Here is a 26,008-nt window from a genome sequence, read left to right as displayed (position 1 = left end):
TTTTCAATGCAATACTTGATTCTACTAGAAGTAACAGTTTTTTATGACACTAATATTCATCCAGACAGGCTTAAGAAAGAAAAAAAGATGGATGAATATCTGACTCTTACTGAAAAGAGAAGGGGAGGAAAAAGGCCTGCTTATGAACCTCCTTATATTTGCTAATTGGTATAATTAACTGTGCTGTTTTCTATTTTATTACTTAATTTTTGTGTTACACATTGAGCCTAAAGAGACTCTTAGAGCCAGGAAAAAAAGTGGAGTTGTCTGATGAAAGATGGTGTAGAGACACATTAAAAGCATAAGCTGTCACTCAGGAATATGAATATAAGATCAAGGATGGTACTTTGGGCGACAGTTGAATGAATTTTTAATATTTATCAATTTTTATTAAAATTGGTAAGTTTGTCAACTGATAATTGAAAACAAGTACAGCTTGCTTTCGTAAAGACATTTTCATGTTCTAAGTTTTCTCATCTGAGTTTCTTCTTCAGTGCTTTAGAAATGTCACTTGTTCAGAACAAGTATTGTTCTAGCATTTAAAACGTGGTTCACGGAAATTTATATTTCTCTTTACAGTGAAAAAGATATCATTCTTTAGAATAAAATGTACATTGATTTTCCTCATACTATTCTTTATAAAACATACCCTTTTTTGCTAACAAAATCTGTCCACTCTAGTTCGTTAATAGACCTTTGTAGTACAATGAATGAAAATGCTTTGATTCAATTCTATTTCATTTGATTCTATTCTATTTCACAATATTTATAAGCCCTTTTTGTTGACAAACACTGTTGAAGGTATGTTTGGGAATATAGAAAGGACTAAGAAACCACACATTCCCTGTTGCTTTCAAAAGTGTTAGGAAAAGAGAGAAAGAGGCTTAAAAGGTGATTATGAGAAAAAAGTTTAAAGTACAATAGTAGTTATTATTGGGTATTCAGTACTTTTACTTATTTTTCATTCTGCAAAGTAGCCATCAGCTGAAAATAACAGACAATTCCAACTCAAACTTGCCTAAAATCTAAGATAATTTATTTCTTTTATGTCAGTTTTAGAAGTAGACTGGCTCAAGGGTTGATTAAATCAGTGGCTCAGACAACCCACATAAGAACACAGATTTTTGTTTCCTTTTTTTCCCCGTGTTAATTTAGGTCGGATGTGCAGCTTTATAATTAGCCTGACTTTCCTTTATGATTATAAGGTGGCTTCCCACTTTCATGCATCACATAAAGGCTTGACGGCATCCAAAAGTAAGAAGAACTTTTCTCGTAAGATTTCTTAGGATCCAAATAAATCTAAATAAAAATGAATAAATAAACAAAACAATCAACTCAGTTTTCCTTACACAAAATAAAACAAGACAAAAGCCTATATCAGAAGTCTCCAGCAGATTAATGTCTCATTGTCCTGAATTAGTTCACACACTATTGTCTAAAACTGTTACTGGCAAGGGAAAACAGGATCACCATGATTGGTTAGTGTTAGAGTTAAACTAATCAGAATTCATTTCACTTCAGGGACTGTTGACAGAGCTAGCCTCCCTGGAAATGCATGGCTGCACTGAAGCAGGTGTTGTTATTCAGTCGCTAAGTGGTGTCCAGCTCTTTGAGACCCCATGGACTGCAGCACGCTAGGCTTCCCTGCCCTTCACTATCTCCTGGAGTTTGCTTAAACTCATGTTCATCGAGTCAGTGATGCCATCCAACCATCATATCCTCTGTCACCCTCTTCTGCTTTTGCCTTTGATCTTTCTTAGCATGAGAGTCTTCTCCAATGAGTCAGCTCTTTGCATAGAGTAGCTAAAGTATTATAATTTCAGTCTCAGCATCAGTCCTTCCATTGAATAGTCAAGACTGATTTCTTTTAGGATTGACTGGTTTGATCTCCTTGCTGTCCAAGGGACTCTCAAGAGTCTTCTCCAGCATCACAGTTTAAAAGCATCACTTCTTTGGCACTCATCCTTTTTTATGGTCCAAGTCTCATATCCATACATGACTACTGGAAAAACCATAGCTTTGACTATAATGGACCTTTGTTGGCAAATAGCTTTTCTTCCAAAGAGCAAGCGTCTTTTCATTTTGTGGCTGCAGTAAACATTTGCAGTGATTTTGGAGCCCAGGAAAAGAAAATCTGCCAGTTTCCCCTTTTTCCCCATCTATTACCCATGAAGTGATGGGACTGGATGCCATGATCTTAGTTTTTTGAATGTCAAGTTTTAAGCCAGCTTTTTCACTTTTCTCTTTCACCCTTATCAAGAGGCTCTTTGGTCCCTCTTTACTTTCTGCCATTAGAGTGGTATTATCTGCATATCTGAGGTTGATATTTCTCTTGTAATCTTGATTTCAGCTTATATGTCAATGCTGTATATTGTCATCCTGCTTATTTAACTTATATACAGAGAACATCATGCGGAATGCTGGGTTGGATGAAGCTCAAGCTAGAAACAAGCTGAAATTTTGTTCGGTTCTGAACAAAATTGAGGTTCCTTAAGAAGAGACGGAAAATGGATATTGGGCAGGCAATCTGCTGTATCTGCTGCAACAGCCTTTATTATTTTTGATTTATAGCTTTGGAAACTGAAACTCAGTGATGTTAACTGATTTGCCTAAATTCACCATTTAATTAGGAGTAGAACCTGATGTTAGATACAGGTCATTGTGGTTCCAAACACTTTACTCTTGATGGCATCATCCCCAAAGGTATAAATTATGCAATGGAAATGTTTTTAAAGTTCTGTATTTTTGATCATGGTATCCTTTGATTCATACTGACTATCTGAGGCAAAAGTGTTGTGTCTTTGTTGTTGATACAGGCTTTAATTAATGAAACTAAGTATGATTTGGTAAAAACACTTGTCCCACATTTATTTTCTCTTTGCTTCCCATACCTGCTCATTATATTCTTTCATCTTGATGGAAATAACAAAATTAAATTATGTGTAAAAATAGACACAGGCTTGATTTGCAAACCTCGTAACCTCTATTTACCCCATTATGACTATGTCTAATGTGTGAGTCAACTTGTTGAACACATCAACAGAACTCTAGATCTCTTTTACATCTTATCATTCATTCTAAGTAGCAGCATTTTTACTGATGGGGAAAGGGTGAAAGCTTTACTTATCAAGATACTTTCTTTACTTTGTATTAACGTGAAGAGAAAATAAATAAATTTTGTCTACCCATTACTAACCTTAGATTGGGCTTCTCTTGTGGTTCAGATAGTAAAGAATCCGCCTGCAATGTGGGAGACCTGGGTTCAATCCCTGGGTTGGGAAAGTCTCCTGGAGGAAGGCATGGCAAGCCACTCCAATATTCTTGCTTGGAGAATCCCATGGACAGAGGAGCCTGGTGGGCTACAGTCCATGGTGTCACAAAGAGTTGGACATGACTGAGTGACTAAGCACAGCACAACCCTAGATTCCTCTTCCAATGCCTATAAACTTGAAGTTTAAAATATATGAATCCAAGGAGCTTCATTTAAACCCTATGCTTCTTTTCCTTCTCCAGATCTTCCGCTTGTTATCTCTCCAACTTAGTAACTGAAAGAACTCTAAATATACTGCTTCCTCCCTATTAACTTTAGCATCCAGAAACTACTCGAAAATGTGATGCACTACATTTTAGTGTCTGCAGTCTAAGAAATACTCAACTTCCATTTCTATTAATAGAACCCAACACTTCTAACACCCTGACATTGGTGGACGTACTTCTCCAAATAAGGTAATTTTAAAAAGAAAAACGTTTAGTTATGTAACTCACACCAAATGAAGTACACACCACAGTTCCTGTGTTTCCACTGAGCAAGGACCTTGGTAATTGACCCAGCAACTGAGATACTGTCCTTGACCTTTGTCTCCTTCATCTGTAGGACCAAGTTACCAGGAAGTCCTGATAATTGTAATTTTCAGCAAATTATCAAGATGTATTTTCTCATTCATAGTGTCATTTAAAACATCTCTACAGGAGCTACTATGAAGCCTCTCATATCCACACTGCTGCCAGAGTAGCAATGACTTATACATACCACTGTGTGTAAAATAGATAGCTAGTAGGAAGCTGCTGTGTAACCCAAGGAGCTCTGTGACAACCTTGGGGGCTGGAATGGGGGATAGGGTGGGAGGGAGGTTTAAGAGGGAGGGCATATACGTATACCTATACCTGATTTGCATTGCTGTATGGCAGAAACCGGCACAACATTGTAAACCAATTATCTTCCAATTTTTTTAAAAAAGAAAATAACATAGTGGTCTTAAAAAAAGAAAAGAAAAAAAAAGCAAATCTAATAATCGTCTTTCTGTGTTAAAGGCCATTTTATATTTTCTCATTACACTTCAAGTAACTTCTTTCACATAGTTAATAAGTACACTATGATCTGCTTCTCTGGTCCAGCGTATTGCCAGGCTTTGATCAGATACCCCCCCCTACCCCCACCCCCAGTATATCATGGTTTTGCCAGTGATTGCTGATTGACTAATTAATATATATATTATTCCTTATGAAAATTTGAAATGATGTGATGCTATTTCTCCCTAATCTCTGCTTAGTTTTAAAAAAGAGAACAAGCTAAATTTACATTTAAGTACATTACTCTCTTTGTTGAATTTAATATTGTACAGTCTTAATAACTGTACAGATATTTTGTTTCCCTCTGAGTAGTTGGTTATTGTAAAATGAGTCCTTACAAAACACAAAGCAAAAGAACCAAAGAGCCTATAAAGTTTAGATAGAGGTTGTATGAAAATTTGAAGAAGGCAATGGCACCACACTCTAGTACTCTTGCCTGGAAAATCCCATGGGCAGAGGAGCCTGGTAGGCTGCAGTCCATGGGGTTGCTAAGAGTCGGACATGACTGAGCAACTTAACTTTCACTTTTCACTTTCATGCATTGGAGAAGGAAATGGCAGCCCACTCCAGTGTTCTTGCCTGGAGAATCCCAGGGACGGGGGAGCCTGGTGGGCTGCCGTCTATGGGGTCACACAGAGTCGGACACGACTGAAGCGACTTAGCAGCAGCAGCAGTATGAAAATTGCTTCAGACCACAAAGACTAGATGACTTGGTGAAAATTAACAGTTAAGGTATCTGAGCCACTAGAGGGATGTAATTAGACTCTACTTCTGCTTAACCCCAAGTTATTCAATGAGCTTCTCTTATAACTAATGCCAATTTCATATAATTGCCATAGTTTCAACTGATTAGACAGAAACAAGAATGGTTTTCATTTCTTATGTCTAGGTGCCTTGTGGAGCAGGAAGTGTATTTGTATAATCAGAATTCTTTGAGTTGCGTGAAACTTCCTAGTTTCCTTTACTATGTGAAGTGAGAAATTAAAATCGTTCCTTAAGCATTTTGTTAGTGTTGTTTTCTTCTTGTGGGTCAGATGGTAGGAATTCAGGTAGTTTGTTAAGTGCTGTTTGATTACCTAAAAAGTTAGCTTTATTATTTTAACTAAAAAATATTATTATTGTAAACTAGCAGGCTTCTGATCACCAAAGTATAATCAAATTGAATTTGCAAATGAAAAAGACAATGGATGAAGTATCCATAATGCCTATCTGAAATACATTATGTTTGTTTCTGGTGTCAGGCTTTTATTACAGAATGATGCCTTTTATTCTTTGCTAAAATCATTTACTACTATATAAAGATTTAAGGAGACAATTTTTGAAAAATTCTAACTACAAGAAGAAAAATTAAGGTCACATCTAAGACTGACAATGGGATGCTACTCGCTGAATATGAGAAAGCAGGACTATGTTTAATATAATTTTCTTTCTGAAGAGATGTTAAGACCAGATAGGGATATTTGAAAATTAAAGTTAGATTTTGGATCCAAACATCCTTAGTTTTGCAGGTTTTTGATCTGTTTATTAGCCATGCAAAAATGTATTGCTATTTCTTAATCTGATCATGGTTGATTCTGCCACTGGAATTATTCCCTCCTCCCCACTTTGATGTGATATGTTTTATTTTTCAAGTGTTTGTTTCACAAAGACCAGCAAACAAAGTGAGATTTCCACTTCCCTCCTCCATCAGCAATGTTTTTTATTTGCTTAGCCAACATCAATGGGAAGATATTAAAATGATTAACTCTCTTGTGTCTTAAATGACTGGATATTATGTGAGCTGAACTTCCAACTTTTATCTCTTAAATGTGAGTGTGGCAATATTACAGTGTTGTGCTTCATTCTGAACTATTTAATCATTGCAATCTGTAGATAAGTCGGCTTCTGAATCTTTGCCTAATGTCATAACTAAGTCCTCTTTCCCACTTAAATCACCATGTCTGTGCTGAAGACAGGTATGTAGAGAATCCAACTAAATGAATTAGAGGTTTAAAGATACATTACCCACAAGACTTTCCCAAACATTTCAGTTTCCTTTAGTTTTAATTGTCCTAATGAGTGATGGTGAGGGATTATTGGTTATCTATCTTAAAGTGTATTTGACAGCAGAGTCTGATGGAAAAAGCACTGGATTAGGGATCAGCATGTTGAGCTTGAGATCTGGGGCTCTTATCTCTGAACATTCTAAAAACTTCTCTGACCTTCACACTCTTCTGTGCATGGCTGTTTTAAGAACATAAAGTGGAGCACTGATATGCAGTATATTATATATATATAGAGTATAGTGTTCCCTGACAGCCAAAGGTAAGGTTTGAGGACTATACGAAGTACTCTGGTTAGTCCATTTAAAAGGGAATCCCGATAGATATTGTATTCTTTTGAGATTTAAAAGCCAAAAAAAAAAAAAATAACCTAAATATCTGAAAGCAAGGAAATGCTGATGTATATATTATTATTATTTTGATAATGAAGCACTGTGTGTATAGCTAGGCTTCCCAGGTGGCTCAGTGATAAATAATCCACCTGCTAATTCAAGAGATGCAAGAGGCATGGGTTCAATCCTTGGGTCAGGAAGATCCCCTGGAAGAGGAAATGGCAGCCCACTCTACTATTCTTGCCTGAAGAATCTCAGGGACAGAGGAGCCTGGTGGGCTACAGTCTACGGGATCACAGAGAGTTGGACATGATGAAGTGACTGAGTGTAGCACAGCCCAGCATACAATACATATAGCCATTGGTATGATGCTGTAAATTTATATTTATCAACCTGGAAAGGTATTGATGTTCAGTTTTGAATAAGAAAACACATTATTAAATATATGACATAATCATATTTCATTATATTTGCCAAATATTGTGTAGTACACATATAAAAGAGAAAAAGAAAGATGTGCAGTGGCTACCTCTGGGTGTTACGATTTGGAGTAATTTTTTTGCTATTTGTGTTTTCTAATTTTTCTGAAATAAACAGATTACTTACATAAGGACACAGACACACAGACACACACACACTGCAGTTTAAATACTAGAGGATTTCTAGTATCTCTGACACCCACTCTGTCGCTTATGCTCTAACGTCTAGTCCATGGCAAAGATGTTGGGTCTACCACTGTCTTCCTTGTCAGTCTGTTTCTGTTGTTTTGGCAACCAGTAACTCAGTTCACAAATCATTCTTTCTCATCTGTGGTTGCAACAAGCTTCTAACTAGTCACTCTATTCCACCCTTCAGCTCTCTTTCTACCCTTCAGTCTGTTTACATCAACGTCCTCAAATCACAAATGTTTTCTAAAGCACAGAGTTTTCTCCCATCTTTAGATCCTGTTCCCCTTCTCAACCCCTATCCCAGATGTATTTGATAGCTTCTTTTTGCCCTAGAACTTTCTGTGTATGCTCTTCAGTCTAGCATTGAAAGTCTTTCATGATAGAGCCAGTGTTTATTTCTTTCTGTCATACGCATAACCTTGACCCAGTGAAACTTAGCTGCTGTTCTCTGAACAAGTCAGACTTCTCTGACTCCACTTTGGACCATCATATTCCATCAGCTTGTAATGCTGCTGCTGCTAAGTCACTTCAGTCGTGTCCGACTTAGTGACCCCATGGACTGCAGCCCACCAGGCTCCTCCATCCATGGGATTTTCCAGGCAAGAGTATTGGAGCTTGTAATGCTACTTCCTATTAAAACTTTACTTGTGTAACCCAGCCACATCCCGTTTCTCTGAATTCTAGATATGTCCTTTCCTACTAATGAATATCATATCATCTTTGGAATATATTTATATTCATTTATTCATATCATTTGTTGAGCATCTGCTATGTTTTAGGGGCTATCTGGATTCCCAGTTATAGAAGTAAGAAGTAATACACCTTTGTCCTTGAGCAATTAACAATCTAATACTTAACATTTTTGCTTTATTTTATGTTTACTTATGATAGTTCCCTTTTCTACCACCTCTCCCTTATCATGTATATATATATATATGCACACACATATCCACACACTGATATATCAATGTACATTGATTGTGAATACATGAAGTGTTATTTATATCTCATAATAAAATACTCTGTTACAGTCTTAGAGAAGCTAGTCAAGAATTGTATTGTGTTAGAAAGGCAGAGAGAAGAATGGAATAAAATATTTTGTTCCATAAATATATACATATGTTAGACATATGAACATATATATGTAATATATAATTATTTATTTTTTAACCATGTCACTTTTCCCTTTTCAGAGTTTTCAAAAATTAAATTTGATTTCTAATTAGCATTGTTAACCTGTGGAGTGATGAAAACAAGTTATTTCTCCTAGTTGCTAGGGGACTTCAAGATGAGACTGATGTCCTTAAGAGACTGAAGCAAACCTTACATTCTTCTTCTAGAGAGCAAGTGATGAATTGAGTTTAGAACTCAGACTTGGTAATTTGCCCTAGAATCTGGTGATCTGAGAGTAGCTTCTTAATGGTTGTTAGCCTATGGAATTTAGGGATTTAATAGTAGTATATTGGAAACACCAATATGTTCATGACCTATGAATATGCTATGCCTCCAAGTTGTTATTTTTTTTTTTTTTAAGTCCTTAGTGCAGTTTTCCCTCTTCACGAATCATTCATGTTAGAATTTCCCTTGGAGACTTAAGTGAAGTTCCTTACTACTATTAAGTATCTCTGTTTGTTCCATGTTATAGTATTTGCTCTTTTTAAAATAAGGATATCAGTTGTTTTCTTTTTCTTTCCTCTATCTTTTTTTTTTTTTTTGAAGAAAAAAGACTGGCTAATACATTAAGGAATATTTACACAAAAGGTCTTTTCTTTTAAGGGACATAGGTAAGAAGTTAATATTTTGAAATGAATCCTTCTGTTTTCAAGGGGATTTTTAGTACAGTTGTTTTAGACCAAATCTGCTATATACATTAAAAATAGAGGAAAGCAACCAGCTCTGTTTTAATTTTAAGAGAAATCTGTATCTGTTTAAGGAATTGTGTGTACCCATTTGGTTTGCTGTATGAGAGATCTGATACTGAAAAACTGCCTCCAAATTGGTTGTGCACTTTATGCTATGTTTCAAATACAGCTGAAAAGCTTGCTCTTGTCTGGTCTGAATCCTAATGGCAAATGAGATATGTTGATATTTTATTTCCCCAACTGAATTTTAAGTTCTTTGGGCAGAGAAGTCCTGGTATATTATTTGTGCAAATTTGTGCCTTAGAGAAAATCAAAACATTTGTTGATTTGGCTTACTTAATTGTATATTATTTTGTAAAACAAATGCCTCTTTTATGATATGAATCATTTTGTCTTATCAGTATGCATTTTCATATAGTGGTCTAAGAAATTAGTTTGAAGACACATACGTAGAGTGGAATCTTATTTGCTGAAGGTGGATAGAATATAATTTTTGATGAGTTATTTTTTATTGTTCAGAAGAGTTTATTTGTGGAAACTTTATATATTTTAGTGAAATTTACATTCAGAATGTTTTAGTATTTACAGAGATCTTTCAGGCTTCCCTGGTGGCTCAGAGGTTAAAGCATCTGCCTCCAATGTGGGAGACCCAGGTTCGATCCCTGGGTCAGGAATATCACCTGGAGAAGGAAATGGTAACCCACTCCAGGATTCTTGCCTGGAGAATCCCATGGACGGAGAAGCCTGGTAGGCTACAGTCCATGGGGTCGAAAAGAGTCGGACACGACTGGGCGACTTCACCTTCATCTTCAGTAACTGTTAGAGAAATTTGGTTTCCTGTCTACAATGCTGAATATTCTAAATATAGGAAAGAAAAAAATCACAAATGAAAGAGCTAAAGTGCAGAGTTTCCTCTCCTTTGTCTATTCTTTGAGATGAGACATCATAAAATACCTTTCTTAGCTTCTGCAGTGTAGCTGTTTCTTTTCCGATCTATATTAGTGTGGAAGTTCAGCTCAAAGGGAGAAACTGCCTGATGTCTTACTTAATCCTATGCCTCTAGGAGTTGTTCTCTCTTTTCTGAAGTTATACACTGCAAAACTACTGTCATTGCCCTTGCTTTTTGCCTTTGCTTCACATTTACTTTTTGACAGGCTTAAATAATGGCTAAAATGGTTGAAGTGATTTATGCCTGTAGACTGATGTCTTCATTTGCTCGCTTCACATTCCAATTTTTTTTTTTTTTTACTAATGGTCTGGTGCACACCCAGTGCAGGTGCATTTTATTAGAGAGTATATTCCCTCTAAATGCTGTTCCTAAGCTGAAAGAAATGGGCCATAATCATATAAAAATAAAGTGTCTCTTTGTGGAATTTACAAGAAATGGAATGTCCTTATTCCTGAGCCATAGAGCATAAGGGTCCTTTTTTTTTTTCCCTCTCTCTCTGTAAGATTGCTCTTTATACTAATGTTGATTAAGTGAGTCACACCAACAGCTGTTGTGACAGAGAGGAAAATGAATGAGTCTCCTGAAAATCTCAGTTGAAAGAAGTAAATCTCTTGAAGTTTCTAGTTAGCTACAATTTTCTTTTCCTGTTGAGACAGGAAAGATTGGTTCCCAGTCTCTACAGATGGCTTCACTCCTAGTTCATAAAATTGCAATTAATAATGGTGAGCTAAGATCATTCTGGATTTGATGTACTGCTCTATCATCATTGAAAAAGAGTCTTTAAATCTGCTGTTTAACAACTTATAGGGACTTTGCACTGATTAATTCATCTGGTTATAGTCTCATGGGCTGACATGGCATCTTCTAGGCCTTCCATTCCATTGGGATCAACATCATCATTTTATAAGAAATGAACTTCCTTCTTTATAGGCTTAGTTGGAGAGAAATTTCAACCGTCAGCTGTAGGATATGCCACGGGAATTTAATTTGTTGACCTATGAGAACACAGAAGATCTCATCTTTTACTGAACATTCTCCACATAAAATAAGGTTATCAGAGAATCAAAATGGTTCTGACATTTGAACTTTAAGTAGAAGGCCAATACATTTAAAGTAAGTACTGTCCTTCCTGAAATGTTCAGCGTTCCAACAACAGCACATGTCAGGCTCTTAAAAAAATATCATCCCTTATGGAGCAAAGCACTGAAAATTTGATGGTGGGCACCAGCCCTTAGAGTGCACTTTATTTGGAAGCCACGTAGCATTTGTTCTTCTTCCATTCTGGTGTCAGAGCACTGAATTTCCTCTGAAGAAGCATCTCTCCCCCATTATGTGTAGCCCTGTGGTGCTGTCAGTCAAAATACTCTTCCTTGCCTCGCCAGGATGGGGACTCGTAGCCAAATCGATAGAGCTTTCTTCCTTGAGATTTGAAGTCTTGAATACGGAGGGAGGAAAGGGCAGGAAAAGTGTGTGAAGCTCATGTTTTAGGAGTTAAATCTTGACATCTGGATCACCAGAGTTAGATTACTCCCTGCCCACCCTGGACCTGAATTTTCTTTGTAGACTGCAGAACAACTCTCAGACTTCCAATAAATTCCACTTTTCATTAATTTCGCTAGAAAAAGTATCTGTTACTTTCCTCTTAAAAACTATGTGATGATTAATTTTATGTGCCAGCTTGGCTGGGCTAAGGAATACCCAGGGAGCTGGTAAAATGCTATTTCTGGGCGTGTCCATGCGGTTGTTTGAGGGACTAGATTAGCACTTGAACTGATAGTCTAATTAAAGAGAATATCTTTCTAGAGTGAGTTTAGGGCTAAATAGAATGAAAAGAAAGAGGGAAAGCAGATTTGCTCTCTCCACTGGAGCTAGGACATCCATTTCCTGCCCTTGGACATCAGCTCTTCTGGTTCTCAGAACTTCTTACTTGCACCTAGGTTTACATCACTGGCTCTCAGAAGTTGAGGCTTTAGCCTGGAGCTACACTACTGGCTTTCCTGAGCCTCCTGAGCAGACCATGGGATGACCCAGCCTCCATAAGTGTGTAAGCCAGTCCCCCATAATAAATCCTCTATTATCTGTCCATCCATCCATCCATCCATCCATGTTCTACCTATTTATCCATTGATCTATGTTCTATCTGTCCATCTTATTTTTATTTCCTATTGGTTCTGATTCTCTGGAGAGCCCTGATTAATGCAAACTATGAAAGCTTCATTTTATAGTTGTGATATTTTGAAAGTAGTACATTATCCTTTGATTTGTTGTTGTTTTTCTGCTAAGTCATGTCCAACTCTTTGTGACCCCCATGGTCTATAGCATGCCAGGCTCCTCTGTCCTGGAATTTGCTCACATTCATGTCCATTGAGTTGGTGATGCCATCTAACCACCTCATCCTCTGTACCCGCTTCTCCTTTTTTGATAGTCTTTTACTTAGTTTTCATTTGAGGATAAAATGCAGTGAGATATATTTTAATACAAGTTAAAATAAGTCTCTAGTAGGCATTTCCAGGGTAGACAGTTTATTGGAATCAAAGATGCTGACCAAGGTCCACAAAAGCTTCAAGGCTCCATTCCTGGGCAAACTCCCCATGCTTATCAAATGCCAACCTTCCTTCGGGTCAAGATGCTCCAGCCCCTCTTATTTTCATTCACTTTTTGGAACATAACACGTTCTTTCCCACCTTAACCCTTCTATTTGAAATGGTATTTCATTTCTTGTATTCTGCCATCAGCAGATGCTTTCTCAATCTTCAGGCCTAAATCAAAATCTCTAGCCAACCTCCCTGTCAGCGTTACTTAAAGTAGACAGCTGATCTCATGTATGCTATTGCCCAATTTACAATCTTCATGGGATGTCACCATTTCACATTTAATGGGACCCACCCAAATCTTCCGATTCCTCCATCTCCAGCCACGTTTTCTCTTATTCTTCATGCATCATTATCATCATGCAGGTTCTCAAGCCAGGAGTTAACTTTGCCTCCTTTCCTTCTCTTGCCTCACACCAGAGCACCAGCCAGTTCAATCAGTTCTATCTCCAAAATAGATCCTGAATTCTATACTACCTCTTTCACCTTCACAGTTTTAGCCTGTCTCGTTTATCATCTTTTGCTTGGTCAATTGCAGGGTCTTCTGTTTTATTTCTGCATATACATATATTCTTTACCACATCCAGTATAAATAGTTGCTTTTATCCCCTACTTAGAATCTCCAGTGACTCCTAATTCAGATTAGGGAAAAACATTAAATTCCTGCCTATGGCAGCAAATGTTCAACATTATTTATGACTTGAACATGTTTCTCCCCCTTCCCTTCCTTACTCCCTCCCTTCCTTATTTCCTTAATTCTTTCTTCCCTTTCTTCCTTCTCATCCAGTCATTCTGAACCATACTATCATTACAAAGACTCTTTTCCCTGTTGGAATGCTCTTCCCAGACTTTTGGACAGCTGGCTTCTTTTTGTTATTTAAATTTCAGGTCAATAATCTTTCATTCAAAACTTCTCTGATGGCTGCTTCTGAAAGATAGTTCCCATGCCAGTCTCTTTCATATCATCTTATTTTAACACTTCAAAATAATTACCTTGTAAAATGATCTTGTGCTTGTTTACTTCTTTAAGGGCATATTTTCACATCTAATTTCTCCTTTAACCTCTGGTTAAAAACAAAACAACATTCTCTTTGACTGTTACCTTCTCCTTACCTGTGTTTTGGTTATTAGGTAACACATGTTCACAAGTCCATGGAGACTACAGAAATAAGAGCTAATGATTCTATTTCCTATGTGCACATAATAAGAGGAAATCAAGATACACTATTGGTGCACATTAACAATTTCAAATAGACATTAGTGTTGCTTAATTTTAAAGCTAGACACACAAAAAGTAGCCCCTTTAAAAATGAGAATTATCTGAGTGAGAGAATTAGCATGGATTAATATTTAGTCATTATAATAAAGCACTTAAATACATGAATTCCTTGAGGGCAGAACCTGTGGTATTTTCATTTTTTGACATCTTTGTTTCTTTGCCTAATATATTATCTGCAAGTTCAAGAGGAGTCTCTTCAAATGCTTGCTGAATTGTATAAAAATGCATTTTGAAATTGTCTTAATGCTCATGATCTGAAATTATTTTTGAGCAAATGAAGTGAATTGTCTTCACTTAGAATTAAGGGAAGTTTAGTGAATTTATGAATGTCAGTACATGTAAGATTTATACTTTCTCCATCTCATTTGCAAACAGACCTTAACGGAAATGAGATGGGATTCTTGTGTTATGGACTTCAAGTTTTGGATTATATTGAGAAGGGAATTTGTGGAACATGGCTTTTTGAATTTCTTGGATATTTTCCAATATCTAGAATTATTGGTCTCTAATCACTTTATGAGAAATAGATGGGAAAACAGTGGACTTTATTTTTTGGGGCTCCAAAATCACTGCAGATGGTGACTGCAGCCATGAAATTAAAAGACACTTATTCCTTGGAAGAAAAGTTATGACCAACCTAGACAGCATATTAAAAAGCAGAGACATTATTTTGCCGATTAAGGTCCATCTAGTCAAGGCTATGGTTTTTCCTGTGGTCATGTATGGAGGTGAGAGTTGGACTGTGAAGAAGGCTGAGTGCCGAAGAATTGATGCTTTTGAATTGTGTTGGAGAAGACTCTTGAGAGTCCCTTGGACTGCAAGGAGATCCAACCAGTCCATTCTGAAGCAGATCAACCCTGGGATTTCTTTGGAAGGAATGATGCTAACGCTGAAACTCCAGTCCTTTGGCCACCTCATGCAAAGAGTTGACTCATTGGAAAAGACTCTGATGCTGGGAGGGATTGGGGGCAGGAGGAGAAGGGGACGACAGAGAATGAGATGGCTGGATGGCATCACCGACTCAATGAACATGAGTATGGGTAAACTCTGGGAGTTGGTGATGGACAGGGAGGCCTGGCATGCTGCGATTCATGGGGTCGCAAAGAGTCGGACACGACTGAGCGACTAAACTGAACTGAACTGAATGTTCATGAACTCTGATTAAATGATCACACTGTATTCAAGCCGCCAGCTCTTTGGTGACCTGACTTCTCTATATTGATACTAAAGTTTAGGGACATTTTCTTTAAAATATATCTAAATAATGATTTTGAAATAATCAAAGATTATAGTCACTATGTGACTGCTTATAGAAAAAGTATCTATAGTTCAGAATAACCTATAGAACTTTCATATCTTTTCTTCCTGGCATTTTTAGAAGTGAAAGCCAAACTTATTCATTTCCCTCCTCCTCCACCCTTGCCTTAAAAAAAAAAAAAATCAAGTATTTTCTATAATATGAACTTTCCCTGTGTGGCCCCACCCAGTGTAGCAGCTGTGGGACTGAGTCAGCATCAGGTCAGAAGTATAGAACTCTATGCCTTGTATGTTGAGGACACATTTGTAACTTGGGATAATTTTATTCTTCTATTTATTACACCCATAAAGAGACTGCTTTACTAAACCAATCACGGAAAGCTAGTCTTCCGAAAGACAAACAGTTTTATTTCAATGTTCTTAATTTTATGTTTTTAAGTCAAACGTTTGTTTTAACTTTGTATGTGTGTACATATATATATATGTACACACATACATATATATAGAGAGTAATATTTATGGAAAACCAGTTTTCAGGAAATTGTAATAGATTTTGTTGAGAGATACAAGCTTTTAGAACAGAAGTTACAAACTGGTAGCCCTTGAGCTGAGCTAGACTCACAGAATCTGGTTTATTTGTCCTGCATGGTATTTTCTTGTAACTATTGCTGTTCATTGTCATTAGTTAACCTTTAGAATTCAGGTGATGTCATATAGAAATCCAGTTCTCCTGAAAAATCAGGAGACACTCCAGGAAATTGTGTGCAGTTCAAACACTGGCGATGCTGTGATTTTAAACTGCAAATGGCAACAATTTAAAGGCTCCCATCCCTTCATTTCACTGTTTCTCTTCCGTATCAAATGATGTAAAGAGCAAGCACTGAAATGGTTACCCAGAATGCTCCCTGGCTTAATGGAGTATTACATGCCATCTTATTCCACCTGTAATTTCCCCCCAATTTCTATGTTATATCAATTTTTCCTTCATAACATTTTTCACATTTGGGCCTATTTTCTTCTTCTCCTTGTTATGACTTTTATGCCAGTCATGTGGCCCTCTTGTCTAGGGTGTTGAGTGCATTGCTGGCTTAGCCATCATCATCCATCTTGCCTTAAACTTTTCCTCTGCCTGTCCCATGCCAGTTTGTACTCCAGTTACAGATATGTATGCCCAAGTCACAGTTCAGTATATTGGTCCCTGACCTCAGACCTGCCTGCACTGACAACTTATAAACCCATGTCCAACTACTTATACTTGGCACTCCGTCTTTTTGTCCTCCCTTTCTTGTGCTAACCCATATGCAGATAACTAGCCAACATGCCCATTTCCCTGGCACCAAAGTGGGTATTGCATCATGCAGCCTCTGATGCTTTTACTCCTGGCATTAACTCCTTCTCTCCCTCTGTGCAAATAGCTCATGGCCATCTTCAAGACTGGCCTTTCAAGACCATCTTGGCCCACAGTTACACAGCACAGCTCATCTTGCTGGGTGCATATTTCACAATCATATTTTGCTTCTCTTGTTGTCTTAAAACAGGTTTTCTCTGAGTATGGTCCCTGAGCGTGTTACTTCATGTTACTTGCTCTTAAACATTTATATCCTCTCTCCATCTATATCCTGCTGAATTCCTTAAGTTGGGAGTCAGGAATTTGATCAATCTAAAATTTGAGAAATCAGGAGTTCAAAAGCTGTAGTGATACAAGATTGACTGGTAGTTTGATAGAAGATGAAACTAGATTCAGTTAGTTTTATTCTGAATACATTTTCAGGTTTATTGATGTGTTTCTTAAACACTATTTACCCTTATTGTTAGTAAAAAGCTCTGGATGTTGCTTCAACCAACCCTTTGAGAGAAGTAGAAAGCAAAGAACCTTTTCACCTTTCAGGCCAAAGCAGGACAATTAGGTAAAATTCTCGACTGCAGGACTGTGTTTCTTTCTTTCCTCCTTTCTTTTTTTTTTAAAAATTAAATGTGTGCTATTATGCTCATGCCTTGTCTCTGTTGATACTGTTAATAAACGTAAATCAAATTGGGTGCACCAAATGAATGTCTGAAGATGAAAAGTTAGAAAGAGTATCAGTACTTAGGTTGGAAGTGATGATGTGACTCTTCTTGGTTCCACGCTCACTCTGAGGTCAGGTGCCGTGGTAACTGGTTTATGTAGATAAACCCAGTGAGCATTTGGTCCAACCCTAATCAGGCAGTGCTGTGATTCCCTATATTTTAACCATGAACAGTATTCAGCTGGAGTTTCAGAGGGAGGCAAGAGACACTGTGATGGGAGAAGCAATTAATTTGTTATTCATAAAGGAGGTTTTGAACAACTTTCAGATCACTACAGTCATCCCTCCCTATCCATGGGTTCTGAATCTGCAGATACAGAGGGCTGACTCCCCATACCATCTGATATGAGACTTAAGCATCTTTGGAGTTGGTATCCACAGGGGGTACTGGAGCCAGTCCCCTGGTGGATACTGAAGGATTACTTTATTTATTTTTCTTTTTTAAGGGGGAAGGGGTTTTGATAAATTACAAACAGCCCTAAAATATGGCAGAGTAGAAGGACGTGCACTCATCTTTTCCTGTGAAAACCCCCAAATTACAAGTAACCGCTAAACAACCATCAACAGGAGAATGTTGGGTCCCACCAAAAAAGATACCAACATCCAGGGACAAAGGAGAAGTCCCAGTAGACAGCAGGAGGGATGAAATCATGTTTAGAATCAAACCCTATACCCACCAGAGATGCTCAGGGCTCAAACAAAACCTTGTGCACACGAGGACCCAGGGAACTCACAAGACACTGAGCCAAACCTACCTTTGAGTGTTTGAGTGTCTCCTGCAGAGGCATGAGTTAGCAGTGGCCTGCCACGGGGACAGGCAGTCAGGCTGCAGCAGACCTGGAAGGTACGATGTGTGAACTCCACTACAGAGCCATCAAGCAAACAAACTACAAACTGGAAAATAATTATCCCAAAGAAGTTCTCGTACTGTTGTTAAAGTTCTAGGACCCACAGCAGAATTCCCAACCTGGGGAACCACCAAAGGGACTGAGAACCCCCAGGGAATTTGACTTTGAAGGCCAGTGGGATTTGATTACAGAACTTACATAGGACTAGGGAAACAGACTCTTGGAGGGCACAAACAAAATCTTGTGGGCACCCAGGAGAAAGGAGCAGTGACCCCATAAGAGACTGAGCCAGACATGCCTATGGGTGTCCAGGAGTCTCCAGCAGAGGTGTGGGTCAACAGTGCCTTCCGTGAGGTTAGGGCCACTGAGCACAACAGTCCTGGTTTAAGTCCTTCTGAAGAAGGTCACTGTTACCAGCATTACCACTAGCATAGTTTGGCCTCTGGTCAAACTACAGGGAGGGAACACAGCCCCACCCATCAACAGAGAATTCGATTAAATATTTACTGAGTTTGGCCCTGCCCATCAGAGCAAATCTCAGAGTCCTCCACAGCCAGCCCCTCCTATCAGGAAGCTTCCACAAGCCTCTAAGGAGCCATCTAAGGAGCCATCAGAGGGCAGATAGAATGGAAACCACAATTATAGAAAAGTAACCAAATTGATCATTTGGATCACAACCTTGTCCAACTCAATGAAACTATGAGCCATGTCATGTACGGCCACCCAAGACAGACATGTCAAGGTGGAGAGTTATGACAAAACATGGTCCACTGGAGAAGGGAATGGCAAGCCACTTTAGTAACCTTGCCTTGAGAACCCCATGAACAGTTTGAAAAAGAAAATAGATATGACGCTGAAAGATAAACTCCCCAGGTTGGTAGGTGCCCAATATGCTACTGGAGATCAGTGGAGAAATAGCTCCAGAAAGAATGAAGAGGCTAAGCCAAAATGAAAACAATCCCCAGCTGTGGATGTGACTGGAGATGGAAGTAAAGTCTGATACTGTAAAGAACAATACTGCATAGGAACCTGGAATGTTAGGTCCATGAATCAAGGCAAATTGGAAATGGTCAAACAGAAGATGGCAAGAGTGAACATTAACATTTTAGGGATCAGTGAACTAAAATGGACTGGAATGGGTGAATTTAACTCAGGTGACCATTATATCTACTATGCTGGGAAACAATCCCTTAGAAGAAATGGAGTAGCCATCATAGCCAACAAAAGAGTCCAAAGTGCAGAACTTGGGTGCAATCTCAAAAACAACAGAATGATCTCTTTTGGTTTCCAAGGCAAACCATTCAATATCACAGTAATCCAAGTTTATGCCCCAACCAGTAATGCTGAAGAAACTGATGTTGAATGCTCCTGTGATGACCTACAAGGTCTTCTAGAACTAACACCCCAAAAAGATGTCCTTTACATTATAGGGGACAGGAATGCAAAAGTAGGAAGTCAAGAAATACCTGGAGTAACAGGCAAAATTGGCCTTGGAGTACAGAATGAAGCAGGGCAAAGGCTAATAGAGTTTTGCCAAGAGAATGCACTGGTCATAACATACATCCTCTTCCAACAACACAAGAGAAGACTCTACACATGGACATCATCAGATGGTCAATACCAAAATCAGATTGATTATATTCTTTGCAGCCAAAGATTGAGAAGCTATATACTGTCAGCAAAAACAAGACCAGGAGCTGACTGTGGCTTCGATCATCAACTCCTTATTGCCAAATTCAGACTGAAATTGAAGAAAGTGGGGGAAACCACTAGACCATTCAATTATGACCTAAATCAAATCCCTTACGATTGTACAGTGGTAATGCAAAATAGATTCAAGGGATTAGATCTGATAGACTGAGTGCCTGATGAACTATGGATGGAGGTTCGTGACACTGTACAGGAGGGAGGGATCAAGACCATCCCCAAGGGGAAAAAAAAATGTAAAAAGATAAAATGCGTGTCTGAGGAGCATTTTACAAATAGCTGTGAAAAGAAGAGAAGTGAAAGGCAAAGGAGAAAAGAAAACATATACCCATTTGAATCCAGAGTTCCAAAGAATTGCAAGGAGAGATAAGAAAGCCTTCCTCAACGATCAATTCAAAGAAATAGAGGAAAACAACAGAATGGGAAAGACTAGGAAATGGCTACCCACTCAGTATTCTTGCCTGGGAAATCCCATGGACTGAGGAGCCTGGTGGGCTACAGTCCCTGGGGTTGCCAAAGAGTTGGACATGACTTAGAGACTAAATATTAACACAAATTTTTCAGTTTCTGTTATGAGAGTATTATAAGAAGCTAAATAAATAAAAGCATTTTTTTGTGATTAAAAAAAAGATCTAGTTTCTCTGAGCCTCTGTCTTTTAATCTGGAAAATGGACCAATACTACAGTACACCAAATGGTTACAGGGACAAAAGGAAGGAATTTACATGAAATGCTGTGAGAGAAACAATGGCAGGAATGACTGAGGCATGCAAGAAGGACCTCCATGTTTGCTGCCTGTGCTGAACTTTGACTGAACATGGAAAAATAAAGCAACTGAATAGTTGGCTGAGTTGCCAGAAGGAAAGAATAATGCTGAGAACTGGACTTTTTGTGGACTAAGGAAATCCCACCTACCCCCAGGAAAGGATAAGTAAGCTCGATAGCTGAGTCATGTGTGGAACAGATTTACTACCCTGTCCAGACTTCAGTCACCAGCTTGTGTAGCCTGCACAATCTTCCTCTTTTCCACATAACCCCTCTGCCCATTTTCTCCGATCAGACACTATTCTGGTTTCCTCCCAAATCTGTGATCCCCCAAATTGCAATTCTAAGATCCCAGATAAACTGCCTTGTTGCCTCTTTATAGAGGTCCTTTCTGTTGACAGTGCTATAAAAACATATAGCACTTAGCGTGGTGCTCATTGTTCGAACTATGAATCAGAATCTCAAAAAATAATTATCTGATTTTGAACCATACTTTAAAGAGGGGATAAAAGACACAAAATAGTGGCCTATCTTCCCCGTAATTTCACAAGCTAGATATTATACTCCTTGGCTAAGGAATCCGAAGCTCAGAGAGGTTAAGTAAGAGCATAGTCACCAGCTAGCAAACAACTGAGCAGAAAAATTAAAACTCCACCTGCCTGACTTCAAATCCTCTACTATTGCCACTGCATCAGTCTATTTCTTTTTTGATAAGACAACATATTAACTTTTTCTTAACATTAAATGAAAAGACATTTATGTTAAAAAACTAACTCCTCCTGATAATTCACAATTAATGAAATAAAGTAAACATAATTTGAGTGTAGCTTAAATTGTGTCCAAAATGGGATAAAACAGGTCACCTGGGAAATTAGGTTTTGTAGAATACAATAATTAAATCCTAAGTTTTACTTAATGGAGACAGTTTTTTTAAAACAAAAATTTTCAGGAAGCAATTGACTGGTCTATCAATTTTGTCGTTATTTCTCTATGATACATCTATAGCATGGAGCAGCTGAAGCAAAACAAAATAAGATAAACTTCCCTATAAGCAGCAGTAAAGAACTCCTCTGTCTTGGTGGGTTTGGTCTTCCCAACAAAAACACAGAAGGATTTTTAGCCTGAGTTCAGTTTTTGTTTTTTACTTCTGTTTTTTTTTTAAGTTTGTATTTAAAAGATTGTTTAATTAAAAGAAAAAAAAAGATTTCTTAGCTCTGTGGCTTTTGGAAGGAAATGATTCTGAGAATACTTCATGTCTGTACCCACTTTTATCCTGAAATGAAGTCTTCACTAGAGATGAGTCCCAGCTATTAAATTTGATTATGGGGCCCTGGGGCAGAAGGATAATCTTTTTTTTTTAAAAAGTGAACAGTTGAAAAATGACAGTGGTGGTAAAGAGCAATTAAGAATAAGAGTGGATGGAGGATGTATATGTGAAAGTGAAGGTGTTGATTTAAACACTTTAGGAAAGTTTTTGAGCACAAATCATGTCCTGACAAGTGACTTAAACATCTTTTCTTTGAAACACAGTGAAAGGTGGTAGTTAAATTTATTTGCTGAGGAGTCATACGGTCTGGGATCAAATCCCAGCTCTGTCACTTCCTAATTTTGTAATTTTAGGTAATTTACTTAAACTCTTTGAGATTCTGTTTTCTCACCTGAATATTAGGAGTAATTAGTGCTTTATAAGGTTGTTTTGATGATTCAGCATAATCACTAATGCACATTGTCATTGTGTTTGATGTAGTAATGATGATGATGTTTGATGTTATAGAACTTACTTGACATATATATTAAAGTCTCCTGTGACCTTAGAAAACAGTTTTGAGGAATGGCAACTACTTAAGAGCCATCTTTTTACAATTGAATAGATTCAGGAAATGGTGTAAAAGAGACAACTTATTTGTTTAAATAAAATATCAAATCAGTTTCCTTTAAGAAACATTAAAGGTATTCATAAAAAGAAAAGAATATGAAATAAAGCCTTCTAGTAAATAATCATGAGTTTATACGTGTTTTTGAAAGTGCACCAATTTGTACTCCTCCTAGGAGATCTTATCGATTTGTGTGTGTATTTCAAGCAGGCATCTTACGCACACAGTGCTTGTGGCCGACAGCACTCTCCCCTGGGAAGGTGGCTCTGTAACTGCAGTGAATGACAATTCTATTTGTAGACATGACTTCCTACAGCCTGCACTCCTTTCTGTGATTATTATTTAAAAAATACTTGTCCTCAAATGATTTCATCTTCCTGGGTACAAAGGAGAAAATTCTTCAGCACAACAAGAACCTTATAGGTAACATGTATCTGAATTGGAAGAGTATATTCCCCTACTCATAAAATCATCTAAGTGTCCTGCAGCCTAAGAAATACAAAAAACATTTCAATGCTAAACACCCTCAATCTACCACTTAGGCCAAAAAAAAAAAAAAAAAGAGAGAGAGAGAGAAAGAAACAGAAAATCAGTATTAGTATCATTTGAACTGCAGGGCAGTTTTCCTCATTCTGCCCACTCTTTTTTGCTTATAAACAAAAGCACAATTTTCACATTGATAGAAAATCAACAGTAAGAGAACTTACCTTCCTTCAACCAAGAAATGTTATTTTTGTCATTTTCAAAATGCTTAGCTGTTCTGACTTTTATCTTTTCCAGCTCAGTTTCTGACATCTAAGTGGAAACAGAATTGATGATATAAAAAATTCATTAAGAACCCAAATTTATAACATGGAACCTTATATTTAGAGACGACTGCCATATTATAGGAACATTTTATCTCTGTAGGTTTTCAGCTCCCTGTCTGATGTTAAATTTTATATTTTATCCACATGTAGTATTTTACAACACTACACTGAAAATGAAACTTCAGAAGATATTTCACTTTCAGCAGTCAAGATTGCTGTAAGCTCTGATTTCTGAATACAAAAGAAAAACAGATGAACAACTAGCCTCCGATTTGTCAAAATCAAAACATACAGAGCTGTTTCAATGTTTTTCTTAATAGTCTAGAGAAAAGCATGCTTCAAAGAGATACACAAAGATAGAAAGGCTAAGAAACACAGAAGGACCTTTTTAGCAGTGTGGTGGATGGAATGAGAGCCCTATGACCTCAGCCAGGCCACACTGAGCTTCCTGAAGGTGTTGAGATCTAGTAGGCATCCTTAGTGCATTGCACTTGACTTCCTCCCAGACTTGGTCACAGTGAGCTAGGATGCTCCGCTTGCATCAGCACCTCTATGTCCTTACCTGTGTGTTCCCAAGGGAGGAGGCCCAAGGCGAGGGATGGGGAAGCAGCGTGGCAGTGCTCTGGACAGCCTCCCTTGTCGTCTCTCGATGTCCAGCATTCCTCTGCCCTGCCAGAAGTGAGCGAAGAAGCAAATACGCTCCCTCTCTGGGTGGTGCTAGATTTGTATTGCTGCCAGAAGCATCCAACTTGCGGCTGAGAGGTTTTTTTTTTTTTTTTTTAAGGTAATATAAAGCCTGTGGTTCAAAACAATAAAAACCTTCTCCTGGCTAGCACTTATTTAAAATGATACTCTGCAAAATAGGGTAAAAAGAATGAACTCTTTTCAAATGGATGGGGTTTCTCCAGTCCCCTTCCTTCCACACCCGCCATTCATCACTTATGGTTAATATTAAAAGGTGTAGAAAAAAAGAGATTGAAAAATACATAGAGACTATTTGGGTTAACAGAACAAAGAAGGGAAGCCTCTCTGGGTTTATTTTCTAGATGTTCACCCTGCAGCTGCTGTTTTGAAAGGCAAGTGTTTCTAACATTTTATAGGTAACAAGAAAACATTTCAAGTTCTTTTGAGACTCTGCAGATAATCCAAAAAAGAATTTGAAATCACATTCCAAAGAGGATTTGTCTTTAGATTCTTAGGCAAAGATACTGTTTTCAACAGAAGTTGAAAAACAAAAAGCATAACCCTTAGGTATGAATGATAATAAATCATCCAGCATTCCTAAATGCTGGTTTTTCCATTATGAAAAAAACAATCATTATTTTTTGACCCTAGATGGTTTTCTTCCTCCAGTGTCTTTAACCTGGAAACTGTTATCTGATTGTCTTGTGTCCATTTCACCTCTTTTCCCCAACTTCATTTCTTCTATTTTGCTCTCAGTTTCATATGAAAATTGACTGATCAACATAGTTTTTAAAAACAATAAAACTGGGAGCAAAGATAAATGTCAGATTCCTGTAACAGCCAATAAAAACCTTGACTGGTCACAATCTATAACATTATTTTCACCCTATGGCTTCAAGTTTTAAGATTTTTCCGTGGTGCCTAACCTTCTTTCCACTTTAACCTAATTGTAGTGCTGAAGTTCCTTGAACTTACCTGCTTCCGTTACTAACATTTCAGAATGTTGCCTTAGAGGCCCATCTTCACCTCCACGTTGAAGTCTTCTATCTCACTCATCTAGAAATGATCATTCCCTTCTCTTGGGACTTCTGGCATACACATATCCATTGTGGTCTTATATAAACTTGCTTTATTTTCCTGATAAGATTATAACCCATAATACTTCCCCCCTTACCACACCCCCGCTTCTGACATGATCAGTTCAGTTCAGTTCAGTCCTGCCCAACTCTTTGCAACCCCATGGACTGCAGCATGCCAGGCCTCCCTGTCTATCACCAACTCCTGGGGTTTCTTCAAGCTCATGTCCATTGAGTAGGCCATGCCATCCAGCCGTTTCTTCCTCTGTTGTTCCCTTCTCCCACCTTCAATTTTTCTCAGCATCAGGGCCTTTTCCAATGAGCCAGTTCTTCACATCAGGTGGCCAAAGTATTGGAGTTTCAGCTTCAACATCAGTCCTTCCAATGAACATTCAGGACTGATTTCCTTAAGGATTGACTGGTTGGATCTCCTTGCAGTCCAAGGGACTCTTAAGAGTCTTTTCCAACACCACAGTTCAAAAACATCAATTCTTTGGCACTCAGTTTTCTTTATAGTCCAACTCTCACATCCTAACATGACTACTGGAAAAACTAAAGCCTTGATTAGACAGACCTTTGTTGGCAAAGTAATGTCTCTGCTTTCTAGATTGGTCATAACTTTTCTTCCAAGAAGTAAACGGCTTTTAATTTCATGGCTTCAGTCACCATCTGCAGTGATTTGGGGGCCCAAAAAATAAAGTCTGCCACTGTTTCCACTGTTTCCCCATCTATTTCCCATGAAGTGATGGGACCAGATGCCATGATCTTAGTTTTCTGAATGTTGAGCTTTAAGCCAACTTTTTGCCTCTCCTCTCTCACTTTCATCAGAAGGCTTTTTAGTTCCTCTTCA

At 37.9% G+C, this 26,008-nt stretch overlaps 1 protein-coding gene across 2 annotated transcripts in view; it reads right to left on the bottom strand.

Moving 5' to 3' along the window:
• MDFIC2 (MyoD family inhibitor domain containing 2) overlaps nt 1-23,384 on the bottom strand; it is a 108,015-nt gene extending 84,631 nt beyond the window's left edge. For both annotated transcript variants that reach the window (XM_069561657.1, XM_069561658.1), the window contains exon 1: nt 23,297-23,384. In XM_069561657.1, the coding sequence (XP_069417758.1) occupies nt 23,297-23,384 (88 nt within the window). The remainder of the gene's footprint in view (nt 1-23,296) is intronic.
• Nucleotides 23,385-26,008: the final 2,624 nt, after the last annotated feature.

Source organism: Ovis canadensis, chromosome 19, assembly GCF_042477335.2.
Source record: "Ovis canadensis isolate MfBH-ARS-UI-01 breed Bighorn chromosome 19, ARS-UI_OviCan_v2, whole genome shotgun sequence".
NCBI lineage: Eukaryota > Metazoa > Chordata > Mammalia > Artiodactyla > Bovidae > Ovis > Ovis canadensis.
Note: the sequence above shows the minus strand (reverse complement) of the source record. Positions and strands in the feature narration are given on the sequence as shown.